Source organism: Mirounga leonina, unplaced genomic scaffold, assembly GCF_011800145.1.
Source record: "Mirounga leonina isolate KUSES-001 unplaced genomic scaffold, KU_Mleo_1.0 Mir_82, whole genome shotgun sequence".
Lineage (NCBI taxonomy): Eukaryota > Metazoa > Chordata > Mammalia > Carnivora > Phocidae > Mirounga > Mirounga leonina.
The window spans coordinates 35,814,586-35,835,014 of record NW_023270825.1 but is presented as its reverse complement, the minus strand read 5'-3'; the positions used below and the strand labels follow the sequence as shown (position 1 = coordinate 35,835,014).

Genomic DNA, 20,429 nt, shown 5'->3' with positions numbered 1-20,429 from the left:
CTCTGGGATTCCAATAGTGCAGGAGTAATATTCCCAGTTAGAGGAAGACAGATACACTTTGAGGGAGGATATGGCATTAGGAACCCTTTGAACAGCCAGTATACAAAAATTATGATGGCCAAGGTATATTTCAGCTCTTTAAATGGTCCGAGTACATTTTAGTTATTTCAGTTCTCTTTTTTTTGTTTGTTGAATTAGATTGAACGGGAAGCAATTATTTTAGATAATCTTCAAGAGGATCTCCCTGAAATTTCAAAAACAAAAGAGGCGGCCGCTACAGAAGAGCTTTGTGAGCTGCAAGACTCTTTATGCCATTACCAAGAAAATGTGGAGAAGCAGCAGCTGTTACTGACCTTACTTCTTCAGCGCATGAGAAGTATCCAGAATGCTCCCCAAAGCTTAGAGGCTATAAAGACGATTCCAGCATTTCAAGAGATTATATCGATGCAGGAACGATGCAACAAGTAAGACTTACGAAAAACTGTTTAGGAAACGTGCCTGACAATTCAGGCTTAAAATTTAGAAAATACTGGATTTTGAAAATGTAAAAATATAGCATAATGACAAATGATATGATAGATTTGGGTTAACGCAGAAAAGTATAAAAGGGGTTGGAATGGTACATACCCTGTGGAAGACAGTATGGAGGTTCCTCACAAGATTAAGAATAGAAATACCATATGCTCCAAGAATCCCACTATTGGGTATTTGCCCAGGGAAAATGAAAACGTTACCTCGAAAGATACGTGCACCCCTATGTTTATTGCAGTATTATTTACAATAGCCAAGACATGGAAGCAACCAAAGTGTCCATCAATAGACAAAAGGATAAGGAAAATATGGTATATGTACCCAATGAAATACTACACAGCCATAGAAAAGGATAAGATCATGCCACTTGAGACCAACATGAATGGACCTAGAGGGTATTATACTAAGTGAAATAAGTCAATCTGAGAAAGACAAATACCATATGACTTCACTCATAAACTGGATCTCAAAAAAAAAAAGAATAAACAAACAATAAACAAAGCAGAACTGGAGGGGAGGGAGGGAGGTGGATGGGCAAAATGGGTGAAGGGGAGTGGGAGATATAGGCCTTTAGTTACGGACTAAGTCGGAATAAAAAGCAGATCATAAGGAATATAGTCAATTTAATAGCGATGTAATGGGACAGATAGTGGCTATGCTTGTGGTGATTATAGAATAATGTATAAACCTGTCCAATCACTACATTGTACACCAGAAACAAATGTAGCGTTGTGTGTCAACTATACTCAAGAAAAGTGGGGGGGGGGGGGTGGTGGAAAAGATTAATAACAATAAAAACAAGCATATGTTCTCCATCCTGGTATCATTGAGGATGAATATCCTTTGAGTTTTTTTCTTAATGTTTGCTGTTTTTCTATTCTAGTAATATATATTCACTATAGGAAGTTTAGGGAATGTGGAAAATTATAAAGATTAATATAAACCCCCCTTTAATTTTACCATTCAACAATAATCACTGCCAATCACTCATCTTTTTTCCTATGATTGTATTTTTTTTTTAAGATTTTATTTATTTAATCGACAGAGAGAGATAGTGAGAGAGGTAACACAAGCAGGGGGAGTGGGAGAGGGAGAAGCAGGCTTCCCGCTGAGCAGGGAGCCCGATGCGGGGCTTGATCCCAGGACCCTGGGATCATGACCCGAGCCGAAGGCAGTCGCTTAACCAACTGAGCCACCCAGGCGCCCCCCATGATTGTATTTTTAAACAAATTATGATCATAATACTATACTGTTTTGTTGTCTGCTAAATGATTTATCAGCATATCATGTTACCTATGCCATTAAATGTTCCTTAAAACATAACTATGTAATATTTCACATGTGAATATGCCATAATTTATTTAACCAAAGCCCTAATATAGAACTTTTAAATTATACATAATTTTTTTTTTTTACTTTTGTAAAAACACTATAGTGAATATTCTTATGCTAGAATCTCTGTCTGCGTCTATGATTAATTCTTCAAGAAAGACGCCAAGAAGTAGAATGATTGGGTCAAAGGATATAATATATTTACGGCTAGATATACTTACCAAATAACTCTCAGGAAAGATTGTACCCTCTTAAACTTCTCCACTAATAAGGTGGCTACATCCACAGCAAATGGGGTCGGTTGAGATAAAAAGGCGAATGGGGTCATCTATCCCCAAAAGCCCACCCGTGACTCCATTCTCACCTCTAGGTCATATTCAGTTGAACTTGAGGATCACATGGAGAAAGTAGGATGGAGAGAGCAATTGGAATGTAAAGTGTGAAAAGCGGATTTTTTTTATTCTTATGTTAATCCTCATACATTACATCATTAGTTTTAGATGTAGTGTTCCATGATTCATTGTTTGTGCATAACACCCTGTGCTCCATGCAGAATGTGCCCTCCTCAATACCCACCACCAGGCTAACCCATCCTCCCACCCCCCTCCCCTCTAGAACCCTCAGTTTGTTTTTCAGAGTCCATCGTCTCTCATGGTTCGTCTACCCCTCCGATTTCCCCCCCTTCATTCTTCCCCTCCTGCTACCTTCTTCTTCTTGAAAAGAGGATATTTTGAGATGAAAGTTTAGAGAGGTTTTTGATTGAGTGATAGAATTTGGTATATGTTTGTGTATGTAGTAAATAAATCATTGAAAACTGGTACTTTTTGCTCAGGAAAAAATATCTTCTTTTGTGAATTATGCAGACATTGTGTTAATTGTTGAACTAAAACTATCTCACAAGAGAGCAGGATAGAGACACTATTTTGATGTTGTATGTTAGGCTTTTTCAGAAAGCTCAAGAAAATAAGGAATTGTTGGAGAATGAAATCCAAGAAAGACATTCTTTCACAAAAGAAATAATTACTTTGAAGAATTTATTTCAACAGACTGCAACTTCTTTTCAAAATATGGAATTACAAGACCACCCAGAAAAGGCAGAACAGTTTGAGGTAAGTGAGGAATGAAGTGAGGAACCAGTGAATGTGGCCGACACAGGTCTGCAGTCTTGAATCCAAAGTCCTTGGGGCAGAGGTAACTTTGTGACTGGAGTGGAGGGAGGGAGTGGTCCAGGAGAGAGGAAAGCACATGCAAAGGCCCTGTGGCATGGTATGGGCCAAGCCATAAGAGATCACTGTGGCTAGAGTGCAGAGAATAAAGTTGAGAGCAGGGAGGTAGGCCAGGCTGGACCCAGCAGTCCTTTTTCAGTGGCTTTTCAGGTGTGTTTGGTGAACAGGGGCCCCAGAGCATTATTGAGTAGGGTGTTAAGACTACTGACTTTAGTAGGATGTATGATTTATCTCTGATAGGGGTGCAACTGTTTTTACTCCCAACACTTCTGGCACCAAATGTGTGGGGGTTTTCCCCCAAGTCTCTCGAAGCCAACTAGGTGTCCTACAATTCAGTTCAACAGTAACACTAACTAGCAGGAGTTAGCACAGACCACACAGATTAAGGGCTCACTCCCGCAAGACCACCCTCATTTCAGAAGCCAGTCACAAGTCCTGGGCCTCCTATAATTCTGACTGACTCGCTATCGATCAGGGGTTCCCATGACCCCCTCCTCAGGTTTAATAATTTACTAGAACAGCTTATAGAAGTCAGGAAAGCACTTTACTATTACTGGTAAAGGATACAACTGGGAATCAGCCAATAAAAGAGATGCATGGAGCAAGGTAAGTGGGTAGTCCAGGCCCTCTCTGGGTGTACCACTCTCCCAGCACCAACTCCAGATTCTCCATACCTCACTGATCAGGGGTTTTTATGGTAGTTCCATTATGGAGGCATGATTGGTTAAATCATTGGCCGTTGATAATTAACTCAACTTCAGTGCTTCGCCCCACCCTAGAGGTTGGGAATTGGGGCTGAAAGTTCCAACCCTCTAATCACATGATTGGTTCCTCTGGCAACCAGGCCCCATCCTGAATCTCTCTAGAGGCGCCCCAAGAGTCATTCATTAGCATAAACTCAGGTGTGGTTGAAAAGGGCTTGTTATAACAAAAGACACTCCTCTTACTCCTATCCAGGAAATTCCAAGGGTCTTAGAAGCTGTTCAGGAGCCAGGGATGACAACCAAATATATCTCTTAAATCTCACTATCACAAGGACTGTGCACATCCTCCTGTGTTATTTGGGACCTCATTTTTTAAGAATGATTCCCGCCCAATGGTAACAAGCAAAATCGGCAATTGGAAGTTTACTCCCGAGTCACGCGCTGTTGTTAATCAGAGCTCAGTGTTGATAGAGGGAACTTACTCTCCCTCACCATGGGGAAGTTATCTGTGTGTAGCTCTGAATGAAGACCTATACTCTGACTAGGTCTAGATAAAACAGGATGGCACTGTACTTCAAACTCCACCTTTGTCTGAATGGCATTGTTCTCTAACTTTCCATCTCTAGATTTGTTTTCGCTGAGGGTTAAGAAAAAGAAAACAGTGGCACATCATGGAGTCATTCAAATTGTAATCATTCTTCAGTGCGGTGACTCAACCCATTAACACGAATAAGGCTACTGAACAGCTACTGTAAAAACAAAACAAACCCCAAAAAACCACAGTAAAGTCAAGAAGTATTTTTCCACTTGATCTTTGGGAAACTTTCCCAAACAAATGAGTTTCTCCTTTATAATTAGTGCAGGAGAACGTAGATCAGATTTTGTTTCTAGGCCACAGCCAATAGACTATTTGTTCAGGTTTCTTTTATCTCCTGAAACCCACATTCTTTGCAGGGAACTGGAACCCTCCCTTTTGAAAGAAGTCGGCTCTGCTGGGCTGTCTAATTACATGAAAGCAGACACTTGCGCTTCGAGCCTAGGGCTTTTAGTGGCCTTGAATCATTGTGATGATAATGTAGGAAGAAGCAGAAATGGCAACAAGTTAATAACAACAACAACAACAAAACTTCTTTGAAACTTTTTTGCTACTTGGAGCTTTTTAGATCAAGACTGCAACGGAGATAGTTAAATCCTAGAGGTGCTTTAGAAGCAGGAGATGTAATGTCTTTTGAGGACAATGGTTTGACACTATGAAGAGGTATCAAGTTTAATTCTTACACACTAGGAAGCATCATCTGACCAAACTGAGTATCTCTCGGGCCTTAATCGGCTTGTATCAGTAGTGAGGCTTTGTCATGCAAAGTGTGCTCATTTAAATCATAAGGATGTGCTGGAAAGCTGCTTTCACTTTTAGAGTTAAACTTTTTCCCCTTTCTGTGCCTATTTGAAACTCTCTTGATGATTTTAGGAGCTTCAAAGCATTTTTAAGAAAGGGAAGCTAACTTTTGAGAATATTATGGAAAAACTACGAATCAAGTATTCTGAAATGTACACCCTAGTCCCTGCAGAGATTGACTCCCAGGTGGAAGAATGCAGAAAAGCTTTAGAAGACATAGATGAGAAGGTAATAATCCTTTGTATTAGTGTTATTATTTATGAGTTGAATGGGTATAAAGAAAAGATCATGTAATGTCACATTTTCATTTGCCCTGATTTCAGCTATGACTGTTTTTAGAGTTTAGATAAGTGATAATTTTGTGTATTGAATATGGAGATAAAATTGCTCTAAATAAGTGACAGATAACAGAATTAGATAATGTATTTATTTTTAGTTGTCAAGATGCTTAGCTTTTCTTCTCTTGCATTTAAAAGCAGAATTATAGATTAGCTTTTACTTGGCTTTTTTTTTTTAACTGGAGAATCACTTTAAAATATTGGACATGAATAATACTTTGCTTTAAAACTTACTGCCTGTGAATGTTTTGAAATTGCAACCAAGGACAGTAAGAATATAAATTTCACAACTCACTAGGAATAGCATTTAACACACACTATCTTTTTGATGGTGGCAACACAGTTCTCACAGAACATACCTGAGCAAATCTTTTTCCCCAAATGGATGAATCTGAAGATTGGAAGAAAGAGTGGGAAATGTTTCATAGTACTGGAGACCCAGGAGTTTAGCAAGACAAATTTATTTGATTATAGAAAGGCAGCTTACATCCAACGGAACAAAATTCTCTTTGGTCCAGAAGGACTTTTGTATTGCTTTCAGGGATCATTTCTATAGTTTGTATTGCTTTTTGAAATCTGGGGTACCTCTAACTTAATACAATAGATTTTAAATGCAAACAAACATACAAAAAATTGTATTTCAAACTCAGTTAACTTCTTTGACAGATTTCTCAGGAAAATCTGACCCATGAAAAAACATGTAGGCTCCTAATATATATTTCTAAGAAATTTCGTTGATTTAACACACAAAAACTGTTATGAGGTGCTTTCTCAAGAATCATGCACTATTGATTTTAAGACAATACTAAAGGTTTTGAGAGCAGGTAAGTTTGTTTCCATGAATACTTCATGTGAAAATGGCTAACAAAGGGAATAATCAAAATCAATTTTAAATGTAGGGGTTGAAAGTTTCAGTGGTAACTTGTATGTTTGTAACAAATAGCAACTGATTTTTATTGTTAGATGTATCTGGAGGATCCAGGCAGACTCAGAACCATTTGGTGTAATTCGGAGGGCTGCTTACTTTTCCTAAATCATGGTCTCTCCTAATGTACCTAAATTATATGCTTTTCTGCCAAGGGAATAACTGCCCCAAGGATCAGAAAACTTCACTTTGTAGTAATTTGTTACATAGCAATAAAAAGCTGTTACAGCAATTTAAAAACTAACATAGGATTAATTTTTTTTCCTAAAAATCTCGACTGCGTTATGGTCTGTGGAATAAAAACATTTTATAAAAGTATCAACATCCTGAAATGTGAAAAAGAGCCTGGGATTCCAGAGTCTGGTGACTCAGGGCTTTTCAGGACAAGTTCAACTGCTGCCTTGATTCGTGAGCTTAAGCGAGTCAATTAGCCTGTGTTTAGTTTCTGCATCTGTGTACTATCTGCACTGAAAGGTTTTAGTCTTTTTTTTTTTTTAATTTATTTATTCATAAGAGAGAGAGAGAGGCAGAGGGAGAAGCAGGCTCCCCGCTGAGCAGGGAGCCCGATGCGGGACTCGATCCCAGGATCCTGGGATCATGACCTGAGCCGAAGGCAGCCGCTTAACCATCTGAGCCACCCAGGCGCCCCTGAAAGGTTTTAGTCTTAATGGTTATACAGATATAGTCGTTTTTAAAAGGGTTACAGGATTATACACAAGCATAAAGTATTATTTGGTTATTTAGTAGCTGCTGGGAGAAAGCCTTATCAACACAGCCTTAAAAAAAAAAAAAAAACCAAGAACAAGAACTAATCAGGTATTTGAAAAATGACATAGTCAACATTCATCTGTTATCATTCCTAGCCCAAGTTATTTTCTTAAAAAATCATTCAGATAAAAAAATTACACTGTTTAGCAGCTAGATTTCTGATTGCTGTGAAAACATAATACTAGAAACATTCACACAGAGAAAAACTAAGCTTTGTGCATCCTCAAGGAAGAGCGAGTTTTAGGTTATTTCACCCAAATGAATATTACGGTGGGGATTAGATTTTTTTAAGTCAGCTTGAGAATAAGTTAGGTTTTATTGAAAACAGTGCTGTGCAGGGGTCTTTCTCATAAAATGAGAGACTGTATAATGAGCGCTTATCCCCCTTGAATTTTTTCATATCATTTGCTCCCTTGGGGTATGTCTCAGACAGTACGCTCATAGTTTGAGTGTACTCCGCACAGATCTGTAGTACATACTGTGGATTACGTTCAACAAATTTTTGTTTGTTGATTTTATTTTCCTTTTTTTTTAGATTGGATTTAAAAGGTCAGGTCAGCACAGGCACCATTTCCTAGTCTGCTAATCTACTCTCTCATTAACGTATTAGCTAGTAGGGTTTGGGATGTTCCCCCTAGCCTATAAATAAAATTGCCTAACAGTGTGACTATCCATTTTGCCACCTGAACCTGTGGCTAGAGTATTGAAGATGTCTGTGAGCCAAATATGTCTTTCTTTCATTGTAACAGATTAGTAATGAAGTTTTGAAAAGTTCACCCTCATATACAATGAGTAGGAAAATAGAGGAAATTAACAATGGGCTTCACAATGTTGAAAAGATGCTGCAGCAGAAAAGCAAAAATATTGAGAAAGCTCAAGAAATTCAAAAGGTAACACCCTCCTTTAATTTCCCTCTGCATTTGGTGTTCCTCCTGTTCCTCAGTCCTCAGGGTGTGCTCTATGGGATGAATCCAAAGCACAGAGATCCTAATCCAGATCCACAGGGTCCCCCTAACTGAGTGTCCCCTGCAGAAGCTTGGTGGAGGAAGTTGCATTTAAGAACTGTTCTCAGGTTGAATCTCAGATCTGTACCTCTGAAACAAATAATGCAATATATGTTAAGAAAAAAAAAAAGAAGAAGGTAGCGGGAGGGGAAGAATGAAGCGGGGGAAATCGGAGGGGTAGACGAACCATGAGAGACGATGGACTCTGAAAAACAAACAGGGTTCTAGAGGGGAGGGGGGTGGGAGGATGGGTTAGCCTGGTGGTGGGTATTGAGGAGGGCACATTCTGCATGGAGCACTGGGTGTTAGGCACAAACAATGAATCATGGAACACTTCATCTAAAACTAATGATGTAATGTATGGGGATTAACATAAGAATTAAAAAAAAAAAAAAGAACTGGTCTCAGTTGTTGGTTTTTTTGGGGGGGAGGAGGAGCAGAGGGAGAGGGTGGGGGAGACTCCCAAGCAGGCTCCATGCCCAACACAGAACCTCACAACCCTGAGATCATGACCTGAGCCGAAACCAAGTGTCGGACACTTAACTGACTGAGCCATCCAGGCTCCCCAAGAACTGTTCTCAGTTTTTCCATGGTGGGAATATGCCTGAACCCCTGAGAGCCTGCAGTTGTGAACTAGCCTTTTCACAAGTAAAGGAGAGTAATGACCTTATCCTGGGAAGACTGATATAAAAAAATATTATATATAAATATCAAATATAAAAAACAAAGCTAACATGTTTCTATGTTTGAGCATTTCTTGGAGTCTTTGTTTTCTAAGGTGGATTAACATGGGGAATATAATACAGAACATTTCTGAAACGTATTTGATTAAAAAATACATTTCAATAGGATTTGAATAGAATTAACAGCTTTTCTTTAGACTACAAGGAGAAACAGGAAAATAGAAATTCCAAATTTATTTTCCTTGTAAAATATCTTAGGAAATCAAGTGTTAGGTAAAACTGTATATAAGCATGATTTTCTACCATTAACTCCCTAGTAAACTTAAGCATGTGGAAAGCATTCTTACTCTAATCTAAATTTTAAGGAAGTATTTTATATGAATGGAGACTTTTAAAAATAGGTTAGAATATGCCTCACCATTGGACGAAATCTTGATTCTTTTTTTTTTTTTTAAGATTTTATTTATTGGGCGCCTGGGTGGCTCAGTTGGTTAAGCGACTGCCTTCGGCTCAGGTCATGATCCTGGAGTCCCAGGATCGAGTCCCGCATCGGGCTCCCTGCTCGGCAGGGAGTCTGCTTCTCCCTCTGACCCTCCTCCCTCTCATGCTCTCTGTCTCTCATTCTCTGTGTCTCAAAAAAATAAATAAAATCTTTAAAAAAAAAAAAAGATTTTATTTATTTGACAGAGAGAGACAGTGAGAGAAGGAACACAAGCAGGGGGAGTGGGAGAGGGGAGAAGCAGGCGTCCCACAGAGCAGGGAGCCCAATGTGGGGCTTGATCCCAGGACCCTGGGATCGTGACCTGAGCTGAAGGCAGATGCTTAACAACTGAGCCACCCAGGCACCCCTTGATTCTTAATAAGTAGAGGAACCTAAAGTACATTTTTCCTATTTCTAAAAATTTGGTTCTTAAGCAAATATTAAATAAGAATTAAATATTTTACCTTTGAGGGCGCCTGAGTGGCTCAGTTGGTTAAGCGACTGCCTTTGGCTCAGGTCATGATCCTGGAGTCCCGGGATCGAGTCCCGCATCGGGCTCCCTGCTCAGCAGGAGTCTGCGTCTCCCTCTGACCCTCCTCCCTCTCATGCTCTCTGTCTCTCATTCTCTCTGTCTCAAATAAATAAATAAAATCTTAAAAAAAAAAAAAAAATTGTACCTTTGAGAGTTTCTCTGACCACGCAAGTCCAGGTTTGAATCCAATCTACTGGATTCTTGAAGCCAAAAGCAGTCACTAAATTTTTTCCCACTGCATTAATCCTAAGTCAAAACTTTTTGTTAGTTTTATTTTTATACTTTTTTTTTTTTTAAAGTAGGCTCCATGCCCAATGTGGAGCCCAATGCAGGCTTGAACTCAAGACCCTGAGATCAAGACCTGAGCTAAAACCAACTGAGCCACCCACACACCCCTATTTTTACACTTAATGAAATTGTTTTCTAGATTAAATACACACACATATATATATGGTCTAAAAAGTTTCAGGTATAACATAATGTTACCTCATCACTCTTGAAAGAGTAGGGTTATATTGACCTTGTTTGGTGTCATTTGTCTCTGGAAATGTCCAGGTCTCTCTGCACTCTTGCAGCTAATTCTGTACCTGAAACGAATACAGTTAGACTAAGAGACCTCAGAAAAGGTGTTTTTCAGTTTAGGTCACAAGTGGTTTCTGGGCATAAGTGAAATAGCGTGCCTGTGATGTTTTAGTAGCATTCACAAGTGCAAATACGGTGCAAAAGCTAGGAATTAACACGAGTCAGGGCCTCTGCATTCAAAGTGACTATGATTTCCTTCTCCAGAAAATGTGGGACGAGCTAGACCTCTGGCATTCCAAGCTAAATGAGCTGGATTCTGAAGTGCAGGACATTGTTGAACAGGATCCAGGACAGGCTCAAGAATGGATGGATAACTTGATGATTCCTTTCCAGCAGTATCAGCAAGTCTCACAGAGAGCGGAATCTAGAACCTCACAGTTAAATAAGGTATGAGAGTAACACGTGATAACTACCCTTAGCTTGCGGTACTGAGAAGGCTTTGAAACAAAATGAAAGTAGATATTCAGAGACAGCCAGTTTCTCTTCAATTGCCAGTTTAAGGTACTGAAGCTAGAGCCACACGACAGGTTCAGGTGGGCACCGGGAGGATAGATTTAACAGCTGACACCAGCAGGAAGTCTGCCTGGACAGGCGGAAGCAAGTGTCCAGAAGAAGCCAGACTGCTGCAAGAGTCCAGCTGAGCATTGGGCTCCCCAGTAGGTCATGGGCATTTCCGACAGGCAATCTCAAGAATCCCTGAGGGGAGCCAGCCACAAGAAAGAATGTCATTCAGGAACAAGACACTGTCTCCCACCTTTCCAAGTAGGGGTCGTGGTGGGTGAGTTGTACATGTGATCTAGCAAGAACGAGGCAGGAGCCTAGGCCCAGACGAACTGGGATATTAGAGGAAAAGGCCCCGTATGGGAGGACAAAACTCAAATCCAGTTTTGAGAATGAAGCATAAAATGGGAACCAGATGAGTTGCAAGGCTACCTGGGAACTGTTACTGAGACCCATAGCATTAGGGTAGAACTTCTTAAGTCCTTTCCATGTATGGTCAGGATTATTTGTCTTAAAAGTTAGAAAGGTCAAAACCTGGAGGGTGTGGGCGAGTCCCCCCAGGCACGGCCTGATTAGCAGTAACAAATTCTTCATTCAAGACTCCTTTGACTCAAGGAGAAGGTGTCCGACTCTTTGCTACGGCCTCTCTTTCACAGGCTACAATTAAGATGGAGGAATATCACGACCTTTTGAGGAGTACTGAGGCTTGGATAGAAAATACTGGCCGTTTGCTGGCCAATCCTGCTGACTATGATTCTTCAAAGGCGCTGAGTCAGCACGCCAGCACCCTTCAGGTGAGTGTTCTTTCTGCGTTCTCTGAGGGTCCTAAAATCTACATAATGGTTCGTGGTCTAGCTGACTATCATGGTGCTTTTTTCCCCTTCTTTCCCGAAAAACAACCTTATCTTCAACCATGCCAGATGGTAGAAGGAAGCTTGGAAGAGTGGCAGGCTCTAGACAGAAATTTTGGAGACAGGATCTAGTTCTTTCTGTCCTGACTCTTTGGGTAATTTACTGTTTTCCTCTGTGGGCCTCAGTTTCCCCTATCTGTGAAGAAAGAATGTTGCAGTGATTGGTGTTGATGGTTTTGGTCAACAGAATTCTAAGATGGCTCCCAATATTGCTGTCCGCTGATGTACACAACTGTGTAACCCCGTCCTGCTAAGTGCAGGCAGGGATAGGAGAGTATGTGATGAATTAGCCACTCTATTAATTAGGTTACAGTATATGGCTAAGGTAATGGGTTAGTCACTCCCTTGAATAAATGATTAATCATGGCTATATGATTATAAGACTCCCTGAAAGCACACTGGAGAGTTCTCCAGCTGGCTTGATGAAGTGAGCTGCGATATTAGGGGAGGGCCATGGGGCTAGGACCCTCGGGCAGCCTTTAGAAGCCGAGAGTGACCCCCACCCCCAACCCCCCAGTCAGTAGCCAGCAGGAAAAGTGAGATCTCAGCCCTACAACTGAATTCTCCCAACAACCTAAGTGAACTTGGAAGAGAAACCTGTGCTCCAGATGGCACCTTGATCTCAGCCTGTGATAGCCTTTGATAGCCAAGGACCCTCCTAAGCTATGCCTGTACTCAAGTCATGGAAACTAGGAGATCATACATTTGTTTTATTTTAAGCCACGAAGTTCGTGGCAATTAGTTACACAGCATTAGAAAACTAATCCATAGTTCCTTCCAGTTACAGCATGCTGTGATTCCAAACATTCTGTCATTTTGGTGCCCGATGGCTCCATGCTAGCTTACAAAGACCAAACAAATGAGGGTATTTTCTTACCTGGTGCCATGACTAAAAGAGATCTTGCAGATGCCAAGTATTGGCTTAAGTTTTACTGTGAAGGCGTATTTCCTTCTCTCATATTATTCAACCACAAGAAAGAATCTCTTAGGAAAAGGTTTATTCTATCACAATTTTTAGAATAATCAGACCTCAACGTTGATCCAGCTCCTTTTTATATCTTTAGACTAGCACAATATATTCCCAAGAGAACAGCTGACTTCATACCTCCCTGATGTTTGAGATTTGTTGGCCCCTTTTGCCCTGTGATTGCCTTGTGGTAACTGTTACAAAGATGCCGTCTTTCAGCCACTTGTTTCTTTCTTCCCCTTGCCTGTAATTTCTGCCCCCACCTCTCGGGCTGGCTTTCCATGTCCCCATAGCATGTCCTCTTTTATTTTAAGTTGCCTGTATTTTTTACCATTTTCAAGGAGTTTGCAAAGACAGAAAAGAGGAATTAATACTCTTTTCCTTAGATGCTTGTTCTGAGTTAAAAAAATTTTTTTGTCAAGAGTGAACTCAAGAGGTGCCTGGGTGGCTCAGTTGGTTAAGTGTCTGCCCTTTAGCTCAGGTCATGTTATCAGGGTCCTAAGATCGAGCCCCGCATTGGGCTTCTCTGCTCAGCGGGGAGCCTGGTTCTCCCTCTCCCTCTGCCGCTCCCCCTGCTCATGCTCTCTTGCTCTCTGTCAAATAAATAAATGGAATCTTTAAAAAAAGAGTGAACTCAGGCAAAAGCATCTAGACTTTTGCTACCTTCTACTGACACAAATGTAATGTGTAGAAGTATCTCTTAAACTGTTCAGAACATCCTAATTTGCTGGCCTTGGTTTATGAACTAGAACTTAGTGGAACTCTAGTTTATGAGCTAGAGGAAGTAAGCACAAAGGGAGGTTGATTTACCTCAGAAAGCATCCTCATAAATCCTTCAATGGGAAATAAGTCTCAAACAACTAGTTATGTGAAATTCCCATTTTTTTCCTATTTTGAAAATAGTTGTCCTATTTTTAAGATATCCTTTTCTATTTTTCTAGCATTACCAGGCATTGATTTTTTTTTTAAAGATTTTATTTATTTATTTGAGAGAGAGAATGAGAGAGAGAGTGAACATGAGAGGTGAGAGGGTCAGAGGGAGAAGCAGACTCCCTGCCGAGCAGGGAGCCCGATGCGGGACTCGATCCAGGGACTCCAGGATCATGACCTGAGCCGAAGGCAGTCGCTTAACCAACTGAGCCACCCAGGCGCCCCTGATTTTTTTTTTAAAGATTTTGTTTATTTATTTATTTGACAGAGAGAAAGAGAGAGAGCACAAGTAGGCAGAGCAGCAGGGAGAGGGAGAGGGAGAAGCAGGCTCCCCGCCGAGCAGGGAGCCCGATGTGGGGCTTGATCCCAGGACCCTGGGATCATGACTTGAGCCAAAGGAGATGCTTAACCAACTGAGCCACCCAGGCATCCCAAGATTTCTGTTTTAGTTGCACTATAACCTTCTACCTGGATTGTATTTGTTAATATAGGTTTTTATAACCCAAAGATGATTCTAGAAAGACGGCTGTTTTAATTAAGAATCGTTGAAACATAAATTGTCATTGTAAAAATAGAAAAACAACTTTTTTAATAAATTTCATCAAGGTATAATTTACATATAGTAAAATACATCATATATATGTGTATATATATGTACATACATATATAGATAAATATATATATTTTAAAGTAAACTCTATACCCAATGTGGGGCTTGAACTTATGACCCCAAGATTAAGAGTTGCATGCGCTACCACCTAAGCCCACCAGGTGCGCCAAAATACACCTATTTTAAGTGTGCGACTAGATGAATTTTGATGAGGGTATACAATTGTGTAACCACCACCACCATCAATATAAAGGACATCTCCATCACCCCAAAAAGTTTCCTCTGTCTCCTGCAGTCAGTCCCCTTTCACCGATCTTTAGCCCTATGAATCACTCACTCACTGTTTTCTATTAATATAGCTTGGCCTTTTCCACAATGTCCTATAAATAGAATCATACAATATGTATCTTTTATACCTGACTTCTTTTACTTGGCATAATGTTTTCAAGATTCATCCAGGTTGTTAATGTTTATAGATAGTTCATTGTTTTGCTTGGTGAGTAGTGTCCCATTTATGGAAATATGCAATATGTTAATCCCTTCACCAGTTAACGGACATTTGGCTTGTTTCAAGTTTGGGGCTGTGCTAGGTTAGAAGCTTAAGACAATAGACATTGATTACCTCCGTTTCTGTGGGTCAGGAATTCAGGCATGGCTTAGCTGAGTGCCTCTGGCTCAAGGTCTCATAAGAATGCAGTCAAGCCTCAGTTTGGGTGAGGGAAAAGACAGGATGCACTTCCAAGGTCATTCACTTGGCTATTAGCAGGCCTCAGAAGATGTACTTCCATGTACAGACATGTGGCCCTCTGCCACAAGGCTGCCTCATGGCATGGTAGTTGACTTTCCTCACTATGAACAATCTAAAAGAGGGAGCCCCCAGGACAAAAACAGTCTTTTTATAACCTAATCTTGGAAGTGACATCTCAGTAAGTAAATCAGTAAAGCCAATAGTAAATAAGCAAGTAAATCAGTAAGCCCAGCCTACCTTCAAAGGAGCTGATTATAAGGGCATGGATATCAGGAGGTGGGGATTAGGAGGGTCCATTTAGGAGCTCCCCATCACAGGCTACTGTGAGCAAAGCTGCTGTGAACGTTCATATACAGATCTTTGTGTGGATGTATGTCTTCATGTCATATCATTTGGTAAATACCTAGGAGTGTGATTGCTGGCTTTTATATAAGTATTTAACTGAATAAGAAACTGTCAAATTGTTTTCCAAAATGGCTGGACTATTTTCAGCCCCCTGACCATGTGAGTTCTAATTGCTCCATGTTCTCATCTTCACTTGATGGTATCTGTCTTTTAAATTTTAGCCATTCTAGTGATATGTGGTGGTATCTCATGGGATGGTTTAAATGGCCTTTCTTTATGAGTAACTACTTATTTATTTGAATGTAATTTACTTATGTGTTTGTCATTTGTATACTTCCTTTGTGATATGTCTTGAATTTTTTAGTTGGGCTGTTTGTCTTTCTATTATTGAATTGTAAATGTTATTTATAAAATATTCTAAAAACCAACCCTTTATCAGATATATGATTTACAAATACTCTCCTGGTCTGTGGCTTGCCTTTTCATTCTCACTCTTGTCTTTCAGAGAGCAAATGTTAGGTATTTGATGGAGTCCAATTTATCAATATTTTTCTTTTATGGCTTAGCCTTTTGTGTTGTATCTAAGGAGTCTTTACCTAACCCAGGGTCACAAGGGTCTCCTCCTGTCTTTTCTTCTAGAAATTTTATAGTTTTAACTCTTAGATCAATTTCAAGTTTGTTTTTGAATATGGTATGAAGGTTCATTTTTTTCTATGGGTTCCGAGTGTTCCAGCACCATTTGTTGAAAAGACTCACCATTGAATTACTTTGGTGCCTTATTTAAAATCAACTGCCTTGGGGTGCCTGGGTGGCTCAGTCCCTAAGCGTCTGCCTTTGGCTTGGGTCATGATCCCAGGGTCCTGGGATTGAGCCTCACATCGGGCTCCTTGCTCGGTGGGGAACCTGCTTCTCCCTCTCCCACTTTCCCTGCTTGTGTTCCTTCTCTTGCTGTGTCTTTCTCTGTCAAATAAATAAATAAAATCTTAAAAACATAAAAAAATAAAAAAATCAACTACCTTGTTGAAAATCAATGTGGGTCTAATTCTAGGCTTTCTCTTCTGTTCTTCTGATCTGTGTGTCCTTTCACTGATGTGACACAGTCTGGATTACTATAGCTTTATAGTAAGTCTTGAAACCAGGTCCCATGAATTCTACAACTAGTCCTTTTTCAAATTTGTTTTGGCTAATCTGGGTCTTTTGCGGTTCCATATGCGGTTTCGGAATCAGTTTGTCAATAGACACAGGCCTATTGGAATTTTGAGTGGATTGCATTAAATGTGTTGATCAATTTGGCAAGAATTGACATCTTAACCATATTGACTATTCCAGTCCAGGAACATGATGTATCTTTTTATTTTGGTCTTTTTTAATTTCTCTCGGCAGTGTTTCATAATCTTCAGTGTACAGGTCTTACACATAAATTGTTGAATTTATCCCTAAGTATTTTGTTTATAATGCTATTATAAATAGTATTATTGGTAAAAAAGCATTGGTTTTAAGGTTTGTTTTCCATAAAGTTTTCTTCTTCTAGTATCTTGAATAAGGACAATATAAATTCTGAATAACCTTATTAGTTTTAGAGACTTATGACTAGAATTCTAATTGAATTAAGCAGATGTTCTTTCTCATACCGTATTATGTTTTATGGAATTACCTGAAGACTACATGAGCAGGTTGAACATTTCCAGTTGGTGGCTGAGATATTTTGAAATGTTAAGTTTGAAAGTTAATACATTCTAATTGTTAAAAGAAAAAGAAAGAAATTATAAGGACGAATGTCTAAGAAATTATAAAAATGGAGGTTTTTCACTTTCATTTGGTTTTATCAGGTAGAGTCCCTTTGGTGCCAAGTTATTCGGGTCAGCTCGAGCCGTAGGGATGTCTCAGGGCGATCAGTAGCATCCTGTGGGATGTCCTGCCAGGACAGTGGCACCAGGACTGACAAGCCACAGGATTGCCACTTCATTTCCCATCCCCACTTCATTTACCTATTTCTCTCAAATTCATGTTCCCAAAAGTACAAGTCCAGTCAATGAGAGAGAGCCTGAATGGCTTTCTTGGCCCTAATTTCAAATTACAGAGGGATGGACTACAGGTCAGGTGTTCCTGGTTCTGTCACCGTTGGCTGGAGGAGCAGGGTTACATGGTATAAAATAGCTGCTGGAGTTGCTCTAAAGCCACCCAGTGTTGTTGGGGCACCTGGGTGGCTCAGTCAGTTAAGCATCTGCCTCCGGCTCTGGTCATGATCCCAGGGTCCTGGGATTGAGCCCCGCTTTGGGCTCCCTGCTTAGTGGGGAGTCTGCATCTTCCTCTCCCTCTGCTGCTCCCCCGCTTGTACTTTCTCTCGCTCTCCTGCTCTCTGTCAAATAAATAAATACAATCTTTATTAAAATAAAAAAAATGATATGAGTAGAACTTTGAAATACTGAGACAACTTTAAAATTTCTCTGATTTACATTTTTTTTTAAAGTATGAAGAATGTGTTATTTTTTTTTTAAGATTTTATTTATATATTTGAGAGAGAGAATGAGCAGGGCAGAGGGAGAGGGAGAACCAGGCTCCCTGCTGAGTAGGGAGCCTGATGCAGGACTCCATCCCAGGACCCTGGGACTGACCTGAGCCGAAGGCAGATGCTTAACTGACTGAGCCACCCAGGCGCCCTTGATTTACACTTTTTTTACTAAGGTATAATTGACATACATTATATGAGTTTCAGGTATACAATGTAACGATTTGATATTTGCACGTATTGTGAAATCATCACAGTACATCACGATACATAATTACAAAATTTTCTCTGATTTAAATTTTAATCAACTTGTTTCAGTATCTTGATGTTCTCTCTTTTTTTCCCTTGTTTTCCACTGTGTAGATGGCTTTGGAAGATTCAGAACAGAAACACAGTCTTTTGCATTCAATTTTCTCGGATCTAGAAGACTTGTCAATAATTTTTGAAACCGATGATTTAGCACAGTCCGTACAAGAGTTAAGTTGTCAAGTAGCAACTTTACAACAAAAAATCGTGGAAAGCCTTCCACAGATTCAGCGGGTGGCTGATGTGAGTTGGCACTCTAAAGATGTGATTTCTTATTTTTAATTTATATTTCATTTAGTAAATTAGAGTTATACTGCTAATCAACTCCTAATTATATGAAGACATTGGTCTGGTATGTTTTTCATTTATGTTATTTCTTTTTTTTTTTTTAAGATTTTATTTATTTTAGAGAGGGTGAGCGAGTAGGGGGAGGGGCAGAGAGAGAGAGAGTGGCAGAGAATCTCAAGGACACTCTGTGCTGAGCAAGGAGCCTGGCACAGGGCTCGATCTCACAACTCTGACATCATGACCTGAGCCGAAACCAAGAGTTAGATGCTTAACCGACTGAGTCACACAGGTGCCCCTATGTTCTTATTTCTTGAATTATATTTTACTTTAATTTGCAACCCATGGTACATATCCCCATTCTCAGTCCAGAAATGGTCTATTTTTTTTTTTTTAAGATTTTATTTATTTATTTATTTATTTATTTATTTTTTTAAGATTTCATTTATTTGACAGAGAGACAGCGAGAGAGGGAACACAAGCAGGGGGAGTGGGAGAGGAAGAAGCAGGCCTCCCGCAGAGCAGGGAGCCCGATGTGGGGCCTGATCCCAGGACCCCGAGATCATGACCTGAGCCGAAGGCAGATGCTTAACAACTGAGGCACCCAGGCGCCCCTAAGATTTTATTTATTTATTTAAGAGAGAGAAAGAGCACACGAGAGGGGGGAGGGTCAGAGGGAGAAGCAGACTCCCTGCCGAGCAGAGAGCCCGATGCGGGACTTGATCCCGGGACTCCAGGATCATGACCTGAGCCGAAGGCAGTCGCTTAACCAACTGAGCCACCCAGGTGCCCCTGCACTGAGCTCTTAAGTAAAGGTCTGAAGGCCTTCTTACAGTGCAGGTGGACTTCAGTATGAAGGGTTTGTAGCCTGTATTCATCCATTTATGGTTTTACAGCACATATTCTTCCACACGTGGGATCTGTAGCCCGTGTGTAGGTTTATAGCACACAATGCAGCATTTTCACTGTAAGGTTCTTGGCTAAGTCCTAGAGGTTGACATTGATCGGAGAATAACCATTGGACAGGTGATCTATTGTTTATAAATTAATCTGAGGATGTTATAAAGTAATTTAGTGACTCTGCATGACAATAGTTCATTGGGGTATTGGCAACAAAATCCTGTCAATTTTTCCAGCTTCTTTTGTGTTTGTTTTCCAAGGGTGACTTTATCATTTTACATAAAGTGATAGAATTTTTTAAAATGTTAGACCCACTTGTATTTCAGTGTTTAAACACATTCCAAAGATAAATCTAAAGAGTTCGTAGATATTGAGAATTTACTTAAAAATTGATTCAGGGGTGCCTGGCTGGCTCAGTTGGGACAGCATCCAACTCTTGATCTTGAGGTCATGAGTTTGAGCCCCATGTTAGATATAGAAATTACTAAAAATACAAATAAACTTTAAAAAATTGATTCAGATGCATAATACTTTTGATCTCATAGTGTGAATAATTGAAAATTGGCCTTATGAAAAGTTTTAACTCAACAAGGTATAAGCAATGCTTTATAGTGTGGTATGCTATTAATAGAATGACCTTTTTATTGAAAGCAATCAGGGTGCCTGGCTGGCTCAGTCAGTTGGGCATCTGCCTTCGGCTCAGGTCATGGTCCTAGAGTCCCAGGATCAAGTCCCATGTCAGGCTCCCTGCTCAGTGGGGAGTCTGCTTCTCCCTCTGCCCTTCACCCTGCTTGTGCTCTCTCTTGCTCACTCTCTCTCTCTCAAATAAATAAATAAAATAAAATAAAGCAGTCAACATCTATGTACACTCTGTTAGTTTTTTTTTATTCCAGTATAGTTAACATATAGTGTTAT

General features: G+C 40.0%; 1 protein-coding gene across 8 annotated transcripts in view; it reads left to right on the top strand.

Annotated features, from left to right (window-relative positions):
• Nucleotides 1-20,429, top strand: part of SYNE2 (spectrin repeat containing nuclear envelope protein 2) — a 325,741-nt gene that overhangs the window by 190,178 nt on the left and 115,134 nt on the right. For 6 of the 8 annotated variants that reach the window (XM_034992810.1, XM_034992811.1, XM_034992809.1 and 3 more), the window contains 7 exons: nt 199-464; nt 2,804-2,972; nt 5,262-5,417; nt 7,970-8,110; nt 10,707-10,889; nt 11,660-11,797; nt 18,387-18,572. In XM_034992810.1, coding sequence (XP_034848701.1) covers nt 199-464; nt 2,804-2,972; nt 5,262-5,417; nt 7,970-8,110; nt 10,707-10,889; nt 11,660-11,797; nt 18,387-18,572 — 1,239 coding nt within the window. The remainder of the gene's footprint in view (nt 1-198; nt 465-2,803; nt 2,973-5,261; nt 5,418-7,969; nt 8,111-10,706; nt 10,890-11,659; nt 11,798-18,386; nt 18,573-20,429) is intronic. The other 2 variants (XM_034992812.1, XM_034992813.1) reach the window with 2 other exon arrangements.